The sequence below is a fragment of the Bombina bombina genome, chromosome 3 (genome assembly GCF_027579735.1).
Source record: "Bombina bombina isolate aBomBom1 chromosome 3, aBomBom1.pri, whole genome shotgun sequence".
Classification (NCBI taxonomy): domain Eukaryota; kingdom Metazoa; phylum Chordata; class Amphibia; order Anura; family Bombinatoridae; genus Bombina; species Bombina bombina.
Genome location: NC_069501.1, coordinates 986,563,807 through 986,584,926, shown reverse-complemented (window position 1 = coordinate 986,584,926; position 21,120 = coordinate 986,563,807). Strand labels below are relative to the sequence as shown.

At 36.1% G+C, this 21,120-nt stretch overlaps 1 protein-coding gene across 2 annotated transcripts in view; it reads left to right on the top strand.

Moving 5' to 3' along the window:
- The window catches only part of SLC39A5 (solute carrier family 39 member 5), a 157,455-nt gene that overhangs the window by 16,679 nt on the left and 119,656 nt on the right, over positions 1 to 21,120 (top strand). For both annotated transcript variants that reach the window (XM_053708099.1, XM_053708098.1), the window contains exons 2-3: positions 8,821 to 9,120; positions 10,642 to 10,793. In XM_053708099.1, the coding sequence (XP_053564074.1) occupies positions 8,821 to 9,120; positions 10,642 to 10,793 (452 nt within the window). The remainder of the gene's footprint in view (positions 1 to 8,820; positions 9,121 to 10,641; positions 10,794 to 21,120) is intronic.

The following is a 21,120-nucleotide window of genomic DNA, read 5'->3' as shown; positions in this document are numbered from 1 at the left end:
AGCGGTGTAAGGGGCTCACTTTAGGGGGTAGGTAAGGTAGATGGCGGCGGTGTAAGGGGCTCACTTTAGGGGGTAGGTAAGGTAGATGGCGGCGGTGTAAGGGGCTCACTTTAGGGGTAGGTAAGGTAGATGACGGCGGTGTAAGGGGCTCACTTTAGGGGGTAGGTAAGGTAGATGGCGGCGGTGTAAGGGGCTAACTTTAGGGGGTAGGTAAGGTAGATGGCGGCGGGGTAGGGGCTCACATTAGGGGTTATAGATTTAATATAGCTGGCGGCGGGGTCCGGGAGCGGCGGTTTAGGGGTTAATAACTTTATTAGGTGGCGGCGGTGTCCGGGAGCGGTGGTTTAGGGGTTAATACATTTTTTATTGTTAGGATAGTGAGGGGGGATAGCGGATAGAGGGTTAGACGTGTCGGGCTATGTTTGGGAGGTGTGTTAGACAGTACGGGTGATTTTATAACTTAGTCAGGTTTTGTAGGCGCCGGCAGTTTCTAAAGTGCCGTAAGTCACTGGCGACTCCAGAAATTTGTACTTACGCAGATTTCTGGACATCGCTGGTTTGTCAGACTTACGGCACTTTAGCCTCTGACGGCGCCGTATATAGGATAGCTTGAGTTGCGAGCTGAAACTATGAGCGGCGGGGGTTCCCTCGCTTGTGCCGCAAACTACGATCTATATCGGATTGCGCCCCTGGTCTGTTGGGGAGGACAGGTCTGAAAACCAGTGCTCTATCTGAATCATAAAAGATCAATTCTAACTTGACTGTCCCTTTAATCCCATTGCTTCTCATCTTAATGAAGATTGGTTGGAGTGGAATAGATCTGCATAATGAAGTCTGAGGAGGGAGGGGCAAGCAGTACAATTTAAAGTGAAACCTATAATGTTATTGTTTTAGATAAATAAAACTATTTAAATTGTTTTTACTGAAATAATGAATATTTTCTAATCCTTCCAATAAACTTCAGCTGAAAAGTTGATCAGATATGAATGATTAGATATAGTTCACCTCCCAATAATTTCATAGTTATCTGTGTATTTATAATGGCATATAGCTAAATCAGTAATTTTCTGATATAACTGGAAAAATAATTTACATAAATAATTAATTTCAATAAAATGATTAAAATCGGGTCTTACTGACTAGTGATTTAAATTGATTTGATTTAAATCAAATCCACCCTGCTCTAGAGATGTACTTAGATAGTTACTACATTTTCATCATACTGCAACAGATGATTGCCCTAACATTACCCATACTACTATTATAATATTATACTGTATATCTTATGCTATTATACATAGGGCCTAGGAGGCCTAATGAAATTATTACAGATAAGTCCTTATATATATAAGGTTCATAGATTGTAGCTGGGCATATGAATATTTTTACAAGTCTATTTTTTCAATAGACCAGTACTCATGATCAGTACTATTAGGTTTTATTTTATGCTGCCTATATATAGTAATAAATATATGCTCTGAAATGTGGAATGTATGTCACCAGAGATACGTACATTCACATATACATCGTTAACTACTAAGGGCTGTGTTTTTACAATTATTGACCAGCCAATGAGTGTTTTTTTATGTACTTAAATAGGTACTGTGTGCCAGACAGACCAGGCTATGACTACGGCTTCCGCCAAAATGCGTAAACCAATCTGACACACAGCACCCTTTTTGCACCTTCATGGACTCTGTTGTTTTTAACCATTGGAAATAAAGATTATTGTTTTATGCAAGGATTGATTGTCTATTGTCATCCTTGACTTCATGCCCTAACATAGACCCAATGGCTAAACAGTATGCTTATTATTCTATATAAACACTATAGCTTAAATAATCCCCAGAATAAGTCATATTCATTTTACATGTAGTTTTCAAATCCATAGACAGACAGATATTATTGTTATTATTATAGTCGGGACAATACATTTCATGTTGTTACATAAGAAGGTGAATGACTAAAAGTTACTTTATCTAATCTCATAGTATATTTACAGTCATATTGCCATGTGTTATACATTAAACCAAGTTACTTTTTTTATTACGTTTAGTTGCTGCTATCTTTCTGATAACAGTTTGCATAATGATCTGGAGCACCTGTAATGTGAACTGTACTTTAAAAAAAAAAAAGATTCATGAACTTCTCCTGCCTCAAGAAAACCTGACTAATATCATTATTTACAGTGGATCAATATGTAAACCTCCTTAAAGTGATGGTAAATCCTAGCGTTTCAAAAACGCTAGGATATACAAGCACTAAAAATAGTGCCATACGGCTAGCGCTGCTATTGGCTAAGAGGTAGAAACATCACCTCATAAAAAAGACTTTTGCCGTGGATGGCTGGAGTTGCTTAGGTTAGCAGTGAAGCACAGCAGAATAAGGGTACCTTTTACACAGTTTTTGTTTTAAACTCGTGAATTAAGGTCAACTTTATTTTTAGTGCTGGTAAATCCTAGGGTTTTTGAAATGCTAGGATTTACCATTTACTTTAATTGTTTTTTCCCCCTATAATTAATTAATTGAGATGGCAAATATTTGATCAGACTTTAGTAAAAGTCTCACTCTCTCCTTCAAACTATTATCAGAAAGGTAGCAGTATATATATATATATATATATATATATATATATATATATATATATATACACATCATATACATAGGTTAGTGAGAGTTTAAGGATACTCAGCGGTAAGGTCTGTATTGGAGCATACAGGGAATACTGCATCGGCGCCTCTCCCGGCACAAACCCAGACCTGCAGACCAGGCTGCCCGTTCCAGGTATACAATAAACAAAGAAGAATTTCCCCTATAAAAAGCTCCCAGACCAAAAATATCCACTATTTAAAGCACAACACTGGCACATGAGTCGAAGTAAAGTGAATCAATCATACCTTTATTGTGGCATGTCGGACAAACACTCGGCAAACAATAGCGGTGTGACTACCAGGAGACACAGGTGTGTGAAGTGTGACGTCATCTGACGCGTTTCACGCCCTTCTTTGACAAAGCGCCAGAAGGGCGTGAAACGCGTCAGATGACGTCACACTCCACACACCTGTGTCTCCTGGTAGTCACACCGCTATTGTTTGCCGAGTGTTTGTCCGACATGCCACAATAAAGGTATGATTGATTCACTTTACTTCGACTCATGTGCCAGTGTTGTGCTTTAAATAGTGGATATTTTTGGTCTGGGAGCTTTTTATAGGGGAAATTCTTCTTTGTTTATTATATATATATATATATATATATATATATATATATATATATATATATATATATAACCAGTTTGTATATAGCAAGGCTAGTATGTATATAGAAAAAAAGGAAAGAGAGAGTATGGGTCTTCATATGATATCCCTAAAAGTAGGAATAAATTGATTAACTAAAGTATTTATATTTTTTTTTTCCTCTCATGCTTTTGAAACTGCTTGGTTAGTACCAAAGAAGTAGGACTTATTCTGACTTCAAGAAATTACTCCTCACTGAGGCCTTAGAAAGCTAATAAGTAATCAGTATAATTTGTAAGGAAAACAAAGGGGTAAATGTATCATCCCGGCAGTGGGACAGGTTTGCAAGTAGTGAACCTTTGCACCTGCAATCACCACTTGCAATATTTCATTGCACAGCGAAATGTATTATTGCACAAGAGGATTCTTTTGCAATGCCGCCCCCTTCTCTAGCACAACTAATTGCACTAGAACAGAGTATCGGATATGTCAATCACCCCGAGTGTCGGAGTGACTGATCACGCCACTTCTAAGGTGGCAGAGATGAAAAAGAAGCAGTTTCTACTTCTTAAATATGTGTCAGCAGGCTCACTTATGCACACCTGCTCCACATAGCTGGAAAAGCTGTGTATGCAGCTTAATAAATCCCATTGTGTTTTCAACGTAATCCATTCAGTATCTATTCATCTTCTAAAACTACTATTTCCTATTGTTTACCTATGTTTTGAAATAAAAAATAGTATTAGCAGAAAATCATTGAATTTAAATATTATTTTATTATATATTACAGGGGTGACAACTAATTTTGGTAATTCACACACATTCTTATGTCTAAACATTCATTTTATTGAAAAAAAACAATGAAACAAATAATGAAACTTAAGGTACTTGCAAATCTCCCATTAACACCTGATACATTAAATTCATGACTTATATGGTTCCATAATTATGGTCTTCACCTACTTATCAGAGGGACATTAAACATTTAACTTGAACGAACTCTGGATCAGAGGCTGAGATAGGAGCACCCTAATCTCAGAGCAATGTGGAAGCACCTCTGACATTGAACACTTCCTCACTGTGTGTGACATTATCATGTCATGTGACTCAGGTGACACATAATCACTATACTTTTAGAGATCAAGAAGAAGTTGCCTTCCAGGGGACATTGTGGTTATCTGCCTGTGTAAGCAGATTTGGAGGATGAAATCACTAATAGGTGAAGGTATATTTATGAACTACTATAGACCATAAATATTGCAAAACAAATAATCTACATATAAATGATGAGATAACAGTAGACCACATGTCTACAGATCCTGATAAATAACCTTGAATTCATATAATGTTTATTGAAAGAGAGGATACCTAATGAAAATACTCCACTTGCGGTTTCATCCAAACAGATTGGAACCTGTTATAAGCTAGTCTAGAATGGCTGCAGTAAGGCCCTTCCTTCTTTCTCTGGAGCATCAGCTGTCCACCAAACATAAGTTGTAGACTGGATCCATAGAGCTCAAAATCTCAGTCACAAACTACAAAAGAAATTGCCGCTGATTCTCTCCTCTCAGCCCACAGAATTGTTCATTCATGTATTAAGTGCTAGTTGTGAATGATCTTGTATGGCCTGTTAAATGGACAGTAAATTAGAAATTAAACTTCCATGGTCCAGATAAAGTGTGAAATATTTAACAACTTTCCAATTTAATTCTATTATCAAATTCTTTGTTCTCTTGGTATTCTTTTTTTTAAAAACCTAGGTGGGCGCTCTGGACTTCATGAGAATAGAATGCACATATATTTAGCAATTTATGAGAGCAGTACAGTATCTGTAACAAACTTTGTAGCAATGTAATATAAAGTTTCAAGTTTTTCCTTTGTGAAAGACACAGGACTAGATTACAAGTAGCACGGTAATGTGCTCATATTACAATTTTAAAGTAAACGCAACCATATGAGTGAAAAAACAAATTTGCACTCGTCGGGTTAGTGTGACTGAACTCAATCGCATAAAGGTTTAGGGCTAAAAAAGTTGCATTAAACAGAACATAAATACATTGAAATAAAGTGTTACACTCATATATACATTATCTAATAAACATTATTCTTATAAATATTAAAAAAAAGAAGTTAGAAGGTATTAAATGTATATGGTATATGACAAGCTACTTGAATGAAAAAGGCTATAATGCATATATTCATACATATACATATTTATGTATGTATATATACGTGTATACCTATGCATTTATGTGTTTATATGTGTGATCATACATATATACACATGTATACACATATAAACACATATATACACATGTATGCACATATAAACACATGTATGCACATATAAACACATATATAAACATGTATGCACATATATATATATATATATATATATATATATATATATATATATATATATATATATACTTTGGAGCCCTTTCCACTCATATACCTAAAACAAAACAAAACATTTTTTTTCTATTTTAATATGTAATAATGTGTTTTACTGTGTATATACTGTAAATATTTAACATTCCAATGTTCTTCACATAGGGGAAATGTTCTATATATTTTTAAATAGATAATCATATATACTGTATATATATATATATATATATATATATATATATATATATATATATATATACTGTATATATATATATCTGTATATCTATACCTATATATACCTATACCTACAGTATATACAGTCATGACCAAAAATATTGTCACCCCTGCATTTCTGTCAGATAATGCACCATTGCGCCCAGAAAATTGTTGCAATTACAAATGTTTAGGCATTCTCAAATTTTTTTTCTTTTGTTTGTATTTTTATGACACAACAAGGTGGAGAGAAAAAAGCCCAAATCTGACACATTCCACGCAATACTCAAGAAATGGACTGGACAAAATTATTGGCACATTTTCAAAATTGTAAGAAATAATTGCATTCCAAGTTTGTGATGCTCCTGTAATTTGTAATTAAACTCACCTGTATCAATTCACAGGTGCTGGCAATATAGAAATCACACCGGCAACGAGTTAAAATGGTGAAAAATGGACTCAACCTTTCTGTTGTGTGTCTCTGTGTGCCACACTGAGCATGGAGAAGAGCAGCAAATAATTGTTTGAGGATTTGAGAACAAAAATTGTGGAAAAGCATGGACAATCTCAAAGTTACAAGTCCATCTCCAGAGATCTTATTGTTCCTGTGTCTACTGTGCACAACATTGTAAAGAAGTTTACAGCCCATGGCACTGTAACTAATCTCCCTGAATGTGAACGAAAGAGAAACATTTATCAAAGATTGCAACAAAGGATTGTTCGAATTGTGGATAAAGAATCTTGATCAACTTCCAGACAAATTCAAGCTGACCTTCAGTCACAGGGTACAAATGTATCAACTTGTACTATACGTCACCATCTGAATGAAAGGAGACGCTATGGTAGGAGACCCAGCAGGACCCCACTGCTGACACAGAAACATAAAAAAGCCAGATTAGAGTTTGCCAAAACTTACCGGAGGAAGCCAAAATAATTTTGGGAGAATGTGCTGTGGATAGACAAAACAAAATTACAGCTTTTTGGTACAGCCCATGATTCTACTGTTTTCAGAAAAATAGTATTTTAAAGAAAATAATACAGTCTCTACAGTCAAACATGGTGGAGGTTCACTGATGTTTTGGGGTTGCTTTGCTACTTCAGGCACTGGATGTCTTGACTGTGTGCATGGCATTATGAAATCTGAAGACTACCAAAGAATTATGTGGTGCAATGTAGGGCCCAGTTTTAGAAAGTTGGGTCTCCGTCAGAGGTCATGGGTCTTACACTAGGACAATGACCAAAAGCACACGTCAAAAAGCACCCAGAAATTGTTTAAGACAAAGCGCTGGAGAGTACTGAACTGACCAGCAATGAGTCCAGATCTCAATCCCATAGAGCACCTGTGGAGAGATCTCAAAACAGCAGTTGGGAAAAGGAGCCATTTCAATATGAGAGCAGTTGGCGAAAGAAGAGTGGTCGAAAATTCCAGTAGAGAGGTGTAAGAAACTCATTGATGGTTACAGGAAGCGATTGATTTAATTTAATTTTGTCCAGTCCATTTTTCGAGTTTTGTGTGTAATGTGTCAGATTTGGCTTTTTTCCCTCCATTTTTTGTGTCATACCAATACAAACAAAAGAAATAAACATTCTGAAGTATATAAAACATTTTACTTTCAACTTGTAAAACGCGCAATGACCCGCATGTGTTAAAAGTTTACTTCTGGTGATGTTTGCGCATGAGCAAAAGTGCAAATTAGTGTGGCCAACAATTGGCTAAAATAGGCATCACACTTTGTGGATAACATTATATAGGAAAAAGTTATTTTGCTTTTAAATGGATTTGTTTACTGAAAAGTAAACATGTTTTTTGTTTTTATGTGAGCATTTACCAGATGGACTTGCACACTTCCTCTTAGTTCCAAAATCAAAATAAACAGCTTTATCTTAACATTTTATGCAATAATGAATATTTTTAACATGGTTAACTAGTGCTCTGTGATACTCTGTTTCATCTGGAATAATAGTTCCTGAGTGATATATATACTGTTTATTATTGTCAATAAATGTCATTATGTTTATAATTCACAAGTGAATCACAACTAGATTCTGTATCATAAACTGATCTTTTTGCCGTGCTGGGTTACTTAGGAGCTACTCACCTGCTGGATTTTGTGTGTACTTCTAAGTGCTTTACCTAGTGCATCAATATTCAGAACAAATTGGTATTTGTTTATTTTGCAATCCGAAGAATAATGCTTAATTTGTTGTCAATACCATTTATGTTCTAAAGTGTGTGTATTTTTAACCTCTGGTTGACCAACCAAGTGATATAATATTGTTTTAATAAATAGCAATTGAGCACTTTGAGTCCCCTTAGTGTAACTTCAATAGTATTAAAGGGACATGAAAGTCAAAATTACACTTTCATGGTCCAGACAGAGCTTGCAATTTTAAAAACGTCATTGGATGCTTTGTTGAAAAGCATAACTAGGTAGGCTCAGGAGCAACAATGCAGTACTGAGAGTTAGTCGGTGAGTGGTGGTTACACACACGACTCAGGTGTGTTCAGCTAGGTCATAATATTTCATTTCATAAATCATCTCCATATACTTTACTGGAGATACTGTACCACCAGTTAATGCAGTTTACAACAGCAAAATACTGTTTTGCTTTCAATGTTTACATTATTTTGGTACATTTTCCACAGAAATACATTTTTTAGTTAGTTTGAGTTTTGCTTTTCAGCAAGTGCAATATAATGTGGTTTCTTTTTGTGACGCTGCACTAGGGATTACCCTGCAGCACATCCAGTTTAGTTGTCGGATTATCATAGATCGAGCAATTATTTAAATTATGGTATGAAGAAAACCAAAGAAGCAAATAATAATTTGCTTTAGCTCTGTTAAAAAAGTAAATTTCATAGGGAATTATCTTTGTGTGCTCAGATTTATCATATAGCGATTGCAGTTATCCAAAAACAAGGTTTATTGCCTCTAATTAGTGATGTTTAGAATTGATCTGCTTTTTTCTTCTTCTTTTCCAGATGTTGCTTCCATATAAAATATCACTGCTGACCCTTTTGAGTTTATGGACATTCTGTTCCTTTTCTGTTTGCCAGAGGAAACTTCCCTCTTTGCAAAGCTTCAGTTCAAGCAGCCATCAGACTTTAAAACAGGCCTTGTTGGACAAGGTACCAGAGGACAATACACTCTCTCTTGAAGAGGCTGAGAAGGAGCAGGGCTATTACCTGCAGCAGCTATTCCAACTATACGGGGAAAATGACACCTTAACTTACCAGGGGCTTACACTCTTGTTGCATAGCCTGGGACTGGGCAAAATACAGGTATGTGAAAGCACATGGGGAGAAAGCTATGTGAGAAAGAGGACTAAAAATAATATATGGAATATACAGTAGCATTTTATACCTGACACATACACCATAAAAAGACAATCAAATAGCACTTTGATTTTTAAATGAACAGCAGAATATTTTTTGACACATTCAAAGTTAATTTAGTTTTTCCTCTACCTGTATCATGTGACAGGCATTAGCCAATTACAAAATGCATACACATATGTATACTGTGCTCTTTTGCACATGATCAGTAGGAATTGGTGCTTCAGAAAGTGTGCATATAGAATGAATGTGCACAACTGATGCTGCTGTATTGGCTTCAGTTTAGATTTAAACAGCTTTTCCCATTTCACCTAATCCAATCAGCATGTTAAAATCCTGCTCTCTCATAAGGATGATATATAATTATGAGCACATTTTTGCTTTACGCTACAGATTATATGCCATTAAAGCCTAATAATTCCAAGGTAACTTGTAATATAATCATCTCATTAGATGTGTACAATTAGTAATGTTCATTTTCTTGTTATAAGTGACCGCCTTGTACGTCTTTCACCTATTATATTGCACAAATTATGCCAGTGAAGTTTGCTAGTCCATCAAATCTGTAATATGTTTGTTATTATAGTTAAACTTTTTAAAGAACACATTTAATGTTAAACTAAGGATAAGATAGTCTGACAGTAACAACGTTACCCCTTTATTCAATTATATGTAAACGGCATCTGTTAATAGACCACGGTGGAGCAGTAAATGTTTTTAACTATTTTTCTGGGATGCTAGATACTATTGCTATTTCTGCTGCCTTTTTAACCATAACTAGTAAAAGTTAAATTTTAAGTGGAAATATATATATATATATATATATATATATATATATATATACTTATATATATATATACTCTATGTGTAGAAAGAGCATACTTTTCCCTATTTTCTCAATAGGGTCTTTTCCTTGATTTAAATGGAGCAGTAGATGTATCATCTAGATTTTCCTTTAAGCATTTAACACTGTCCGCTGTTCTGCATAATTAATTCACAACTAATTCATTAACTGTATTGCTTTGGCCTAGACTCAAAGACATTAATTTATAGAATGCTGGCTTAAAAACATGTAATGGAGACGGAGTGTATTCAGTGGAAGAAGCAGTTACTAGTGGTGTTCTTCAGGAGTCAGTACTGGGGCCTGTTTTGTTTATACATATTTATCAGTGATATCCGTAAAGGGCTACAGGGAAAGTTGTGTCTGTTCACAGATAATACAATAAATGGCAACAGTGTTGTTCCACAGCTGGGTGGATCAAATAAGAGGTTTGTTTAAATGTTGGTATTTCATATAAATGACAGAACATTTTTGAGTACAACATCCCTTCATAACTGCACCAGTAGTAACAGGGGGTATTAGAAAAGTCTGTGTCTTATTCTATAAATGTAAGTCTGTTTATATTTTTTTCAGATACAGATAATTAATAGTCTTTATTTAAGGTGGAAATGTGACCCTTTTTATAGGTGGTGGAAATCCAACATACAGACTTGGGACATGATCACGTCTCTCATCTAGATATTCTAGAAGTACAGGAGAATAAACACAGTCATGTGCACTCCAGTATGGAACATGCAATCCCTTCCTTTACAGTAGAGGCCAGTCAAGATGACACCAGGTGATTATAAAAAATGTGCTAGTTTGACTGAGAGAGGGGGCAAAAATGTTTTTCTAAATAATGTAACATTTTTAATTATAATTGACCATAGATTTGTTAATATTACAAAAAACAAGTGCTTATAGATTTGTAAAAGACTGGTAGTTGTCAACCTTATTGACTTTTGACACCTGATATACTATAATATATGTAACACCCCAAATCTATCTTATATGCTTATATACATGAGCAAGGGACATGAAGGTTGTGATTAAAGGGACATTAAACACTACATAAATACTAGACATAATCATACATTTAAATAAAAGATCTTCTCAAAAATAATATGCATATGCATTTTTAAAATTATGTTAGTCTTTAAACACCAACAAATGTTATTGTATAAAAAGATTTATAATCCCTTTATTTACCATTCCCTATTTTTTCATAACCAACACAGTTATATTAATATACTTTTTACCTCTGTAATTACCTTGTATCTAAGCTTCTGCTGACTGCCTCCTTATCTCAGATCTTTTGACAGACTTGCATTTTAGGCAATTGGTGCTGACTCTTATATAACTTCACTGGGGTGAGCACAATGTTATCTCTATGGCACACATAAACAAACAGTACATGTTATTAGCTATTCACAGCCAGGCTGGCTCTTAGTATCCTTAATTGTCCTGGCCCCGTTCCATGACAGCATACTGAGGTATCATGTGCAAACACTAAATACCTATATCTCCCTCAAATTATCATGGACTATAAATGTTTGTAGCAATGTTATACATACAGTTCTCAAGACACTTGATTAAAAAAAATAATAATAAAAAAAAAAAAAAAAATATATATAACATAAATACTTTAGAACATTATAACTAAAAAACGAACAGACAAGCATGGCCTGAAACTGTAACTAAATTTAATTACGCACACTACCAGCTTTACCCAGGAATACTTTTACACTCAGTTCCAATTCATTCCTATGCATCTGAGATGGTGACAAATTTCCATTAACCTCCTAGATACCAGTGAGTCCTGCAATGTATTTCATCTCAATGTGTTGCAGAAATGACTGATGTCTAAGGATATATACCAAACCCTGCCATTAACAGCACTTAATACAATACAATTAAATAATACACATTACAAAGACAATGCAATAGCACTTACTTTGAATTTGAAATGAGCAGTAGAATATTTTCTGTAAAATTTCAAAGTTAATCCAATTTTCCCTCCCCCTGTATCATGTGACAGCAATCATCCAATCACAAAAACATAATTTATGTAAGAACTTACCTGATAAATTAATTTCTTTCATAGTGGCAGGAGTCCATGAGCTAGTGACGTATGGGATATACATTCCTACCAGGAGGGGGCAAAGTTTCCCAAACGTATGAAACATAACAAACGTAACAAAAGAAAAAAAAGAAAAAGATGCCGCTATAGTAAAAAACCTTCAGTAGATGTGTGTAAGCAGATCCCAGCCAAATAGATACTAGGGCAGTGTGGAGCAAACAAAAAGATGGCCGTGGACAACCGCAAGTAGCTAAAGAAAAAATATGAAGGCTACTGAGCAACAGTAATAAAAAAGGCTTTATTCAATTAAAAGCATTGCAGATAGCTGAGCCCTTTTGTTTGTGATTGTATCCTGAAATGCTTTTAATGGAATAAAGCATTTTTTCTGACTGTTGCTCAGTAGCCTTCATATTTTTTCTAAAGTTTCCCAAACCTCAAAATGGCTATAAATACTCCTCCCACCTAACTCATACCTTAGTTTAATGTGTAGCCAAGAAGTGAGGTGTTAAAGGAGGAGTAAAAAGCACACAAAAAGAGGAACTGGAAAAAATAAAGTCCTTTATACAAAAAAATCATAACCACAAAAAATAGGGTGGGTCTCATGGACTCTTGCCACTTTGAAAGAAATTAATTTATCAGGTAAGTTCTTACATAAATTATGTTTTCTTTCATGTAAGTGGCAAGAGTCCATGAGCTAGTGACGTATGGGATATAATACCCAAGATGTGGAAAACCACGAGTCACTAGAGAGGGAGAGATAAAATAACAGCTAAATCCACTGAGAAATTAAATCCAAAATAATAAATAATTAAAAAAAAAAAAACTTTCAACCAAGATGCCAAAGAAATGGCAGAGACTTTCTGACCTTTCCTGGAACCAGAAAAAAATAACAAATAGACTAGAAGTCTTTTTGAAATGTTTAGTAGCCTCAACATAATATTTCAAAGCTCTTACCAAATCCAAAGAATTTAAAGACCTTTTAAGAGTATTCTTAGGATTAGGACACAAGGAAGGAACAACAATTTCCCTATTGATGTTGTTAGAATTCACAACTTTAGGTAAAAATGTAAATGAAGTCTGCAAAACCGCTTTATCTTGATGGAAAATGAGATAAGGAGACTCACAAGAGAGAGCAGATAATTCGGAAACTCTTCTGACAGAAGACATAGCCAAAGGAAATAACACTTTCCAAGAAAGTAGTTTAATATCCAAAGAATGCATAGGCTCAAAAGGATGAGCCTGCAAAATCTTTAAACCAAATTGAGACTCCAAGGAGGAGAAATAGATTTAATAACAGGTTTGATATGAATCAAAGCCTGAACAAAACAGTGAATGTCAGGAAGTTTAGCAATTTTTCTATGAAATAAGACAGAAAGAGCAGAAATTTGTCCTTTCAAAGTATTTGTAGACAAACCCTTATCCAAACCATCCTGAAGAAACTATACAATCCTAGGAATTCTGAAGGAATACTAGGAATAAATATGAGTGGAACACCATGAAATATAGGTTTTCCAAACCCGATGATGAATTTTCCTTGAAACAGACTTACGAGCCTGTATCATAGTGCTAATTACTGAGTCAGAGAAACCTCTATGACTAAATACTAAGCGTTCAATTTCCATGCCTTCAAATTTAGAGATTTGAGATCCTGATGGAACGGATCCTGATGGAACGGCCCTTGAGACAGAAGGTCTGGCCCTAAAGGAAGTGGCCAAATCTGGCAACTAGACTTACAGACAAGATCTGCATACCAAAACCTGTGAGACCATGCTGGTGCTATCAGAAACACATGAGATTGTTCCATTATAATCTTGGAGATCACCCTGGAAGAAGAACCAGAGGCGGAAACATATAAGCAGGTTGGTAAAACCAAGGAACTGCTAAGGCATCCATCAGCTCTGCCTGAGGATCCCTGGACCTGGAAAGGTACCGTGGAAGCTTCCTGTTTAGACAAGAGTCCATCAGATCTATTTCTGGAAGACCTCACATGTGTACAAGATGAAAAAACACATCTGGATGGAGAGACCACTCCCTCCTTGATGATTGACATATGTCACTGTTGTGATATTGTCTGTTTGAAAACGAATGTAAAGTTCTCTCTTCAATAGAGACCATGCCTAAAGAGCTCTGAAAATAGCACAGAGTTCTTAAATATATTCAGCTAGATTACGAGTTGTGCGTTAGGTTTAAAAAGCAGCATTAAGAGGTCCTAACGCTGCTTTTTGCTGCCCGCTGGTATTACGAGTCTTGCAGGTACAGGTGTACCACTCACTTTTTTGGCCAGACTTGGAAATACCGAAATCCACTTATGTAAATTGCGTATCCTCTTTTTTCAATGGGACTTGCATAGTGCCGGTATTACGAGTCTGCCAAAAAGCAAGCGGTACACCCACTCCTGTCAAGACTGGTACCGCATTTTAAAGTCAGTAGTTAAGAGTTTTACACTACAATGCCAGAGCATAAAACTCTTAACTAAAATGCTAAAAAGTACACTAACACCCATAAACTACATTTTAACCCCTAAACCGAGGCCCTCCCGCATCGCAAACACTAAAATAAAATTTTTAACCCCTAATCTGCCGAGCCAGACATCGCCACCACTATAATAAACATATTAACCCCTAAACCGCCACACTCCCGCCTCGCAAACATTAGTTAAATATTATTAACCCCTAATCTGTCGTCCCTAACATCGCCGACACCTAACTACATTTATTAACCCCTAAACTGCCACCCCCAATGTCGCCGCCACTATACTAAAGTTATTAACCCCTAAATCTAAGCCTAACCCTAACACCCCCTAACTTAAATATAATTAAAATAAATCTAAATAAATATAACTATCATTAACTAAATAATTTTTATTTAAAACTAAATACTTACCTATAAAATAAACCATAAGCTAGCTACAATATAACTAATAGTTACATCGTATCTATCTTAGGTTTTATTTTTATTTTACAGGCAAATTTGTATTTATTTTAACTAGGTAGAATAGTTACTAAATAGTTATTAACAATTTAATAACTACCTAGCTAAAATAAATACAAAGTTACCTATAAAATAAAACCTAACCTAAGTTACAATTACACCTAACACTACACTATAATTAAATTAATTCCCTAAATTAAATACAATTAAATACAATTAAATAAAATTATCTAAAGTACAACCCTCCCCCACTAAATTACAGAAAATAATAAACAAATTACAAGATTTTTAAACTAATTACACCTAATCTAATCCCCCTAACAAAATAAAAAAGCTCCCCCAAAATAAAAAAAGCCCTACCCTACACTAAATTACAAATAGCCCTAAAAAGGGCCTTTTGCGGGGCATTGCCCCAAAGTAATCAGCTCTTTTACCTGTAAAAAAAATTACAAATCCCCCCCAACATTAAAACCCACCACCCACACAACCAACCCTACTCTAAAACCCAACCAATACCCCCTTAAAAAAACCTAACACTAACCCCTTGAAGATCACCTTACCGGGAGAAGTCTTCATCCAACCTGGCCGAAGTCCTCAACGAAGCCGGGAGAAGTCTTCATTCAAGCCGGGCGAAGTGGTCCTCCAGACGGGCAGAAGTCTTCATCCAGACGGCATCTTCTATCTTCATCCATCTGGCGCGGAGCGGGTCCATCTTCAAGACATACGACGCGGAGCATCCTCTTCATCCGACGGCTAAGACTGAATGCAGGTTCCTTTAAAGGACGTCATCCAAGATGGTGTCCCTTCAATTCCGATTGGCTGATAGAATTCTATCAGCCAATCGGAATTAAGGTAGAAAAAATCCTATTGGCTGATGCAATCAGCCAATAGGATTGCAGTTCAATCCTCAGCAAATAGGATTGAGCTGGCATTCTATTGGCTGTTCCAATCAGCCAATAGAATGCAAGCTCAATCCTATTGGCTGATTGCATCAGCCAATAGGATTTTTTCTACCTTAATTCCAATTGGCTGATAGAATTCTATCAGCCAATCGGAATTGAAGGGACGCCATCTTGGATGATGTTATTTAAAGGAACCTTCATTCAGTCTTAGCCGTCGGATGAAGAGGATGCTCCACGTCGGATGTCTTGAAGATGGACCCGCTCCGAGCCGGATGGATGAAGATAGAAGATGCCGTCTGGATGAAGACTTCTGCCCGTCTGGAGGACCACTTCGCCCGGCTTGGATGAAAACTTCTCCAGGCTTGATTGAGGACTTCAGCCCGGTTGGATGAAGACTTCTCCCGGTAAGGTGATCTTCAAGGGGTTAGTGTTAGGTTTTTTTAAGGGGATATTGGTTGGGTTTTAGAGTAGGGTTGGTTGTGTGGGTGGTGGGTTTAATGTTGGGGGGGATTTGTAAATTTTTTTACAGGTAAAAGAGCTGATTACTTTGGGGCAATGTCCCGCAAAAGGCCCTTTTAAGGGCTATTTGTAATTTAGTGTATGGTAGGGCTTTTTTAATTTTGGGGGGCTTTTTATTTTGTTAAGGGGATTAGATTAGGTGTAATTAGTTTAAAAATCTTGTAATTTGTTTATTATTTTCTGTAATTTAGTGGGGTTTTTTTTGTACTTTAGATAATTTTATTTAATTGTATTTAATTTAGGGAAATAATTTAATTATAGTGTAGTGTTAGGTGTAATTGTAACATGTTAGGTTTTATTTTACAGGTAACATTGTATTTATTTTAGCTAGGTAGTTATTAAATAGTTAATAATTTAATAACTATTCTACCTAGTTAAAATAAATACAAACTTGCCGGTAAAATAAAAATAAATCCTAAGCTAACTACAATGTAACTATTAGTTATATTGTAGCTATCTTAGGTTTTATTTTATAGGTAAGTATTTAGTTTTAAATTGGAATTATTTAGCTAATGATAGAAATTTTTATTTAGATTTCTTTTAATTATATTTAAGTTAGGGGGTGTTAGGGTTAGGGTTAGACTTAGATTTAGGGGTTAATACATTTAGTATAGTGGCTGCGACATTGGGGGCGGCAGATTAGAGGTTAATAAATGTAGGTAGGTGGAGGCGATATTAGGGCCGGCAGATTAGGGGTTAATAATATTTAACTCATGTTTGTGAGGTGGGAGTGCGACAGTTTAGGGGTTAATATGTTTATTATAGTGGCGGCGACGTTGGGGGCAGCAGATTAGGGGTTAATAAGTGTAGGTAGGTGGCAGCGACATTGGGGGCAGCAGAGTAGGGGTTAATAAATATAATGTAGGGTTCGGCGATGTTGGGGGCAGCAGATTAGGGGTTCATAAGTATAATGTAGGTGGCGGCGGTGTCCGGAGCGGCAGATTAGGGGTTAATAATTATAATGTAGGTGTCGGGGGTGGCAGATTAGGGGTTAATAAGTGTAAGATTAGGGGTGTTTAGACTAGGGGTTCATGTTAGGGTGTTAGGTGTAGACATAAAATATATTTCCCTATAGGAATCAATGGGGCTGCGTTAAGGAACTTTACGCTGCTTTTTTGCAGGTGTTAGACTTTTTTTCAGCCGGCTCTCCTCGTTGATTCCTATGGGGAAATCGTGCACAAGCACGTTACACCAGCTCACCGCTAACGTAAGTAGCGCTGGTATTGGAGTGCGGTAATGAGCAAAATTTTGCTCAACGCTCACTTCTTGTCTGGTTTGTAAAAACTCGTAATACCAGCGCTGTCTGTAAGTGAGCGGTGAGCATAAACTGCTCGTTAGCACCGCACAGCCTCTTGAGGTTTCCAAACCCCTTGTGCTTTCAGAGACTCCTAGACAGCTCCCCAACCTGTAAGGCTTGCATCTGTTGTGATCACAGTCCAGGTAGGATGAACAAATGAGACCCCTTGTATAATAAGGTGATGGTTCAACCACCAAGTCAGAGAGAGTTGAGTGCTGGAATTTAAGTATATCAATTGTAATATCTGAGTATAATCCCTGCACCATTGGTGTAACATGCAAAGCTGTAGAGGCCTCATATGAAAATGAGCAAAGGGGATGCTGCAGTCATGAGACCTAAAGCTTCCATGCACATAACCACTGAAGGGAATGATAGAGACTGAAGGTTTAGACAAGCTAAAACTAACTTCATTTGTTTTTTGTCTGTCAGAGAAAGAGTTATGGACACTGAATCTATCTGGAAACCTAAAAATGTGACCCTTGTCTGAGGAATCAAAAAACTCTTTTGTAAATTGATCCTCCAACCATGTATTTGAAGAAACCACACTAGTTGTTTCATGTGAGATTCTGCTAAATGAAAAGATTGAGCTAGTACCAAGATATCATCCAAATAAGGAAACACCGCAATACCATGCTCTCTGATTACAGAAAGAAGGGCACCAAGACATTTTTAAAAGATTCTCTCAGCTGTTGCTAGGCTACAAGGAAAAGCGACAAATTGGTAATGCTTGTCTAGAAAAGAGAATCTCAGAAAACGATAGTGGTCTGGATTAATCGGAATACGAAGATAAGCGTCCTGTAAGTCTATTGTGGTCATGAAATGATCTTGCTGAACAAAAGGCAGAATAGTCCTTATAGTCACCATCTTGAAACTTGGGACTCTTACAAAACGATTTAGAAATTTCAGATCCGGAATTGGTCTGAACGAACCTTCTTTCTTTGGGACAATTAATAGATTTGAATAAAAACCCAAACCTGTTCCTGCAGAGGAACTGGAACAATCATCTCTGAAAGCTCCAGGTCTGAAACGCAATTCCTGAAAAGCCTGAGCCTTCACAGGGTTTGTAGGAACATGAGAAAGAAAGAATCTTCCCATGGGAGGTCTTATTCTGAAACCTTATTCTGAATACACTGGTTTTGAACAGAGATTGTCCAAATGTATTGAAATAATTTCAATCTTCCCCCCCACCAGTTGAACTGGTTTGAGGGCCGCACCTTCATGCAGTCTTAGGGGCTGGATTAGGTTTTCTGAAAGGTTTGGATTTATTCCAATTCGGAGATGGTCTCCAATTAGAGCCAGAGGCCTTAGGGGAAGGAGAGGTTTTTTGTTCTCTATTCTTACGAAAGGAACAAAAATGATTGAGAGTATTGAATTTACCCTTAGATTTCTTATCTTGGGGTAGATATACTCCCTTTTGCCCGGTGAAAGTGGAGATTGAGAACCAAATAAATTACTACCCTTAAATGATAAAGATAGTAGTCTAGATTTAGACACCATATCAGCATTCCAAGATTTAAGCCATAAAGTTCTTCTAGTAAGAATAGCTAAGGACATCAATTTAATATCAATCTTATTGACATCAAATATAGCATCACAAATAAAATGATTAGCATGTTGAAGTAAAAGAACAATGCTAGACAATTCAGGATCTATTACCAAACTGTCCAACCAAAAAGTTGAAGCAGCAGCAACATCAGCCATAGAAATGGCAGGTCTAAGAATATAGCCAGTAATATGCTTTTCTAAGAGAAGATTCAATCCTCCTATCTAAAGGATCCTTAAAAGAAGTATTATCTTCCATAGTAATAGTAGTACGTTTGGCCAAAGTAGAAATAGCCCCTTAGGGTCATTTTCCCAAAACTCTAAATTAGCCACAGGTAAAGGATATAACTTTTTAAACCTAGAAGAAGGGTTAAAAGATTCACCAAGTTTAGACCATTCCTTAGTAATCATATGAGAGTTAGCATCTGGAATAGGAAAAACTTCAGGAGTAACCTCAGAAGTTTTAAAAACAGAATTCAAACGTTTACTATTCTTGTTATCAAGAGGACTAGATTCCTCAATACCCAAAGTAAACAATACTTCCTTTATTAAAGAATGAATACATTCAATCTTAAAAAGAAAAGCTGATTTATCAATTTCAGACTCTGAAGTAGGATCCTTTAAGCCAGAGAAATCCTCATCAATCCTCGATCAATACAGGTTTCATCAGATTTATGAGAAGTTATGAGAGACCTTTTACGTTTATTTGAAGGCGGAATAGCAGTCATAGCCTTCTCTATGGCTGCAGCAATATAATCTTTTATATCTACATGAATATCATGTACATTAGACTGTGAAGGTTTAACAGTAGATGTATTTATACTTATAGAAACATTATCAGCATGTAAAAGTTTTTCATAACAAATGCCACATATGTGAGCTGAAGAAGTAAGATCAGCTAATTTTCAACATAAACACTTACACCTAGATTTAGAGTTTGGAGTTAGCCGTCAAAAGCAGCGTTAAGGGGTCCTAACGCTGCTTTTTACCGCCCGCTGGTATTTAGAGTCAGGCAGGAAAGTGTCTAACGCTCACTTCCTCACCGCCAAAAAAAGTCAGTAGTTAAGAGCTTTATGGGCTAACGCGTGAATATAAAGCTCTTAACTACTGTGCTACAAAGTACACTAACACCCATAAACTACCTATGTACCCCTAAACCGAGTCCCCCCCCACATCGCCGGCAATCTAATAAAAAAATGTAACCCCTAATCTGCCGACCGGACACCGCTGCCACCTACATTATAGCTATGAACCCCTAATCTGCTGCCCCTAACATCACCAACCCCTATATTATATTTATTAACCCCTAATCTGCCCCCCCCAACGTCGCCGCTACCTAACTACAATTATTAACCCCTAATCTGCCGACCGGACCTCGCTACCACTATAATAAATGTATTAACCCCTAAACCGTTGCACTCCCGCCTCGCAAACACTAGAATAAATAGTATTAACCCCTAATCTGCCCTCCCTAACATCGCCGCCACCTACCTACAATTATTAACCTCTAATCTCCCGCCCGCACCGTTGCCGCTACTATAATAAAATTATTAACCCCTAAACCTAACTCTAACCCTAACACCCCCCTAACATAAATATAATTTAAATTAAACTAAATAATATTCCTAAAATTAACTAAAATAATCCTATTTAAAACTAAATACTTACCTAGAAAATAAACCCTAATATAGCTACAATATAATTAATAATTACATTGTAGCTATTTTAGGATTTATATTTATTTTACAGGCAACTTTGTATTTATTTTAACTAGGTACAATAGCTATTAAATAGTTAATAACTATTTAATAGCTACCTAGTTAAAATAAGTACAAAATTACCTGTAAAATAAATC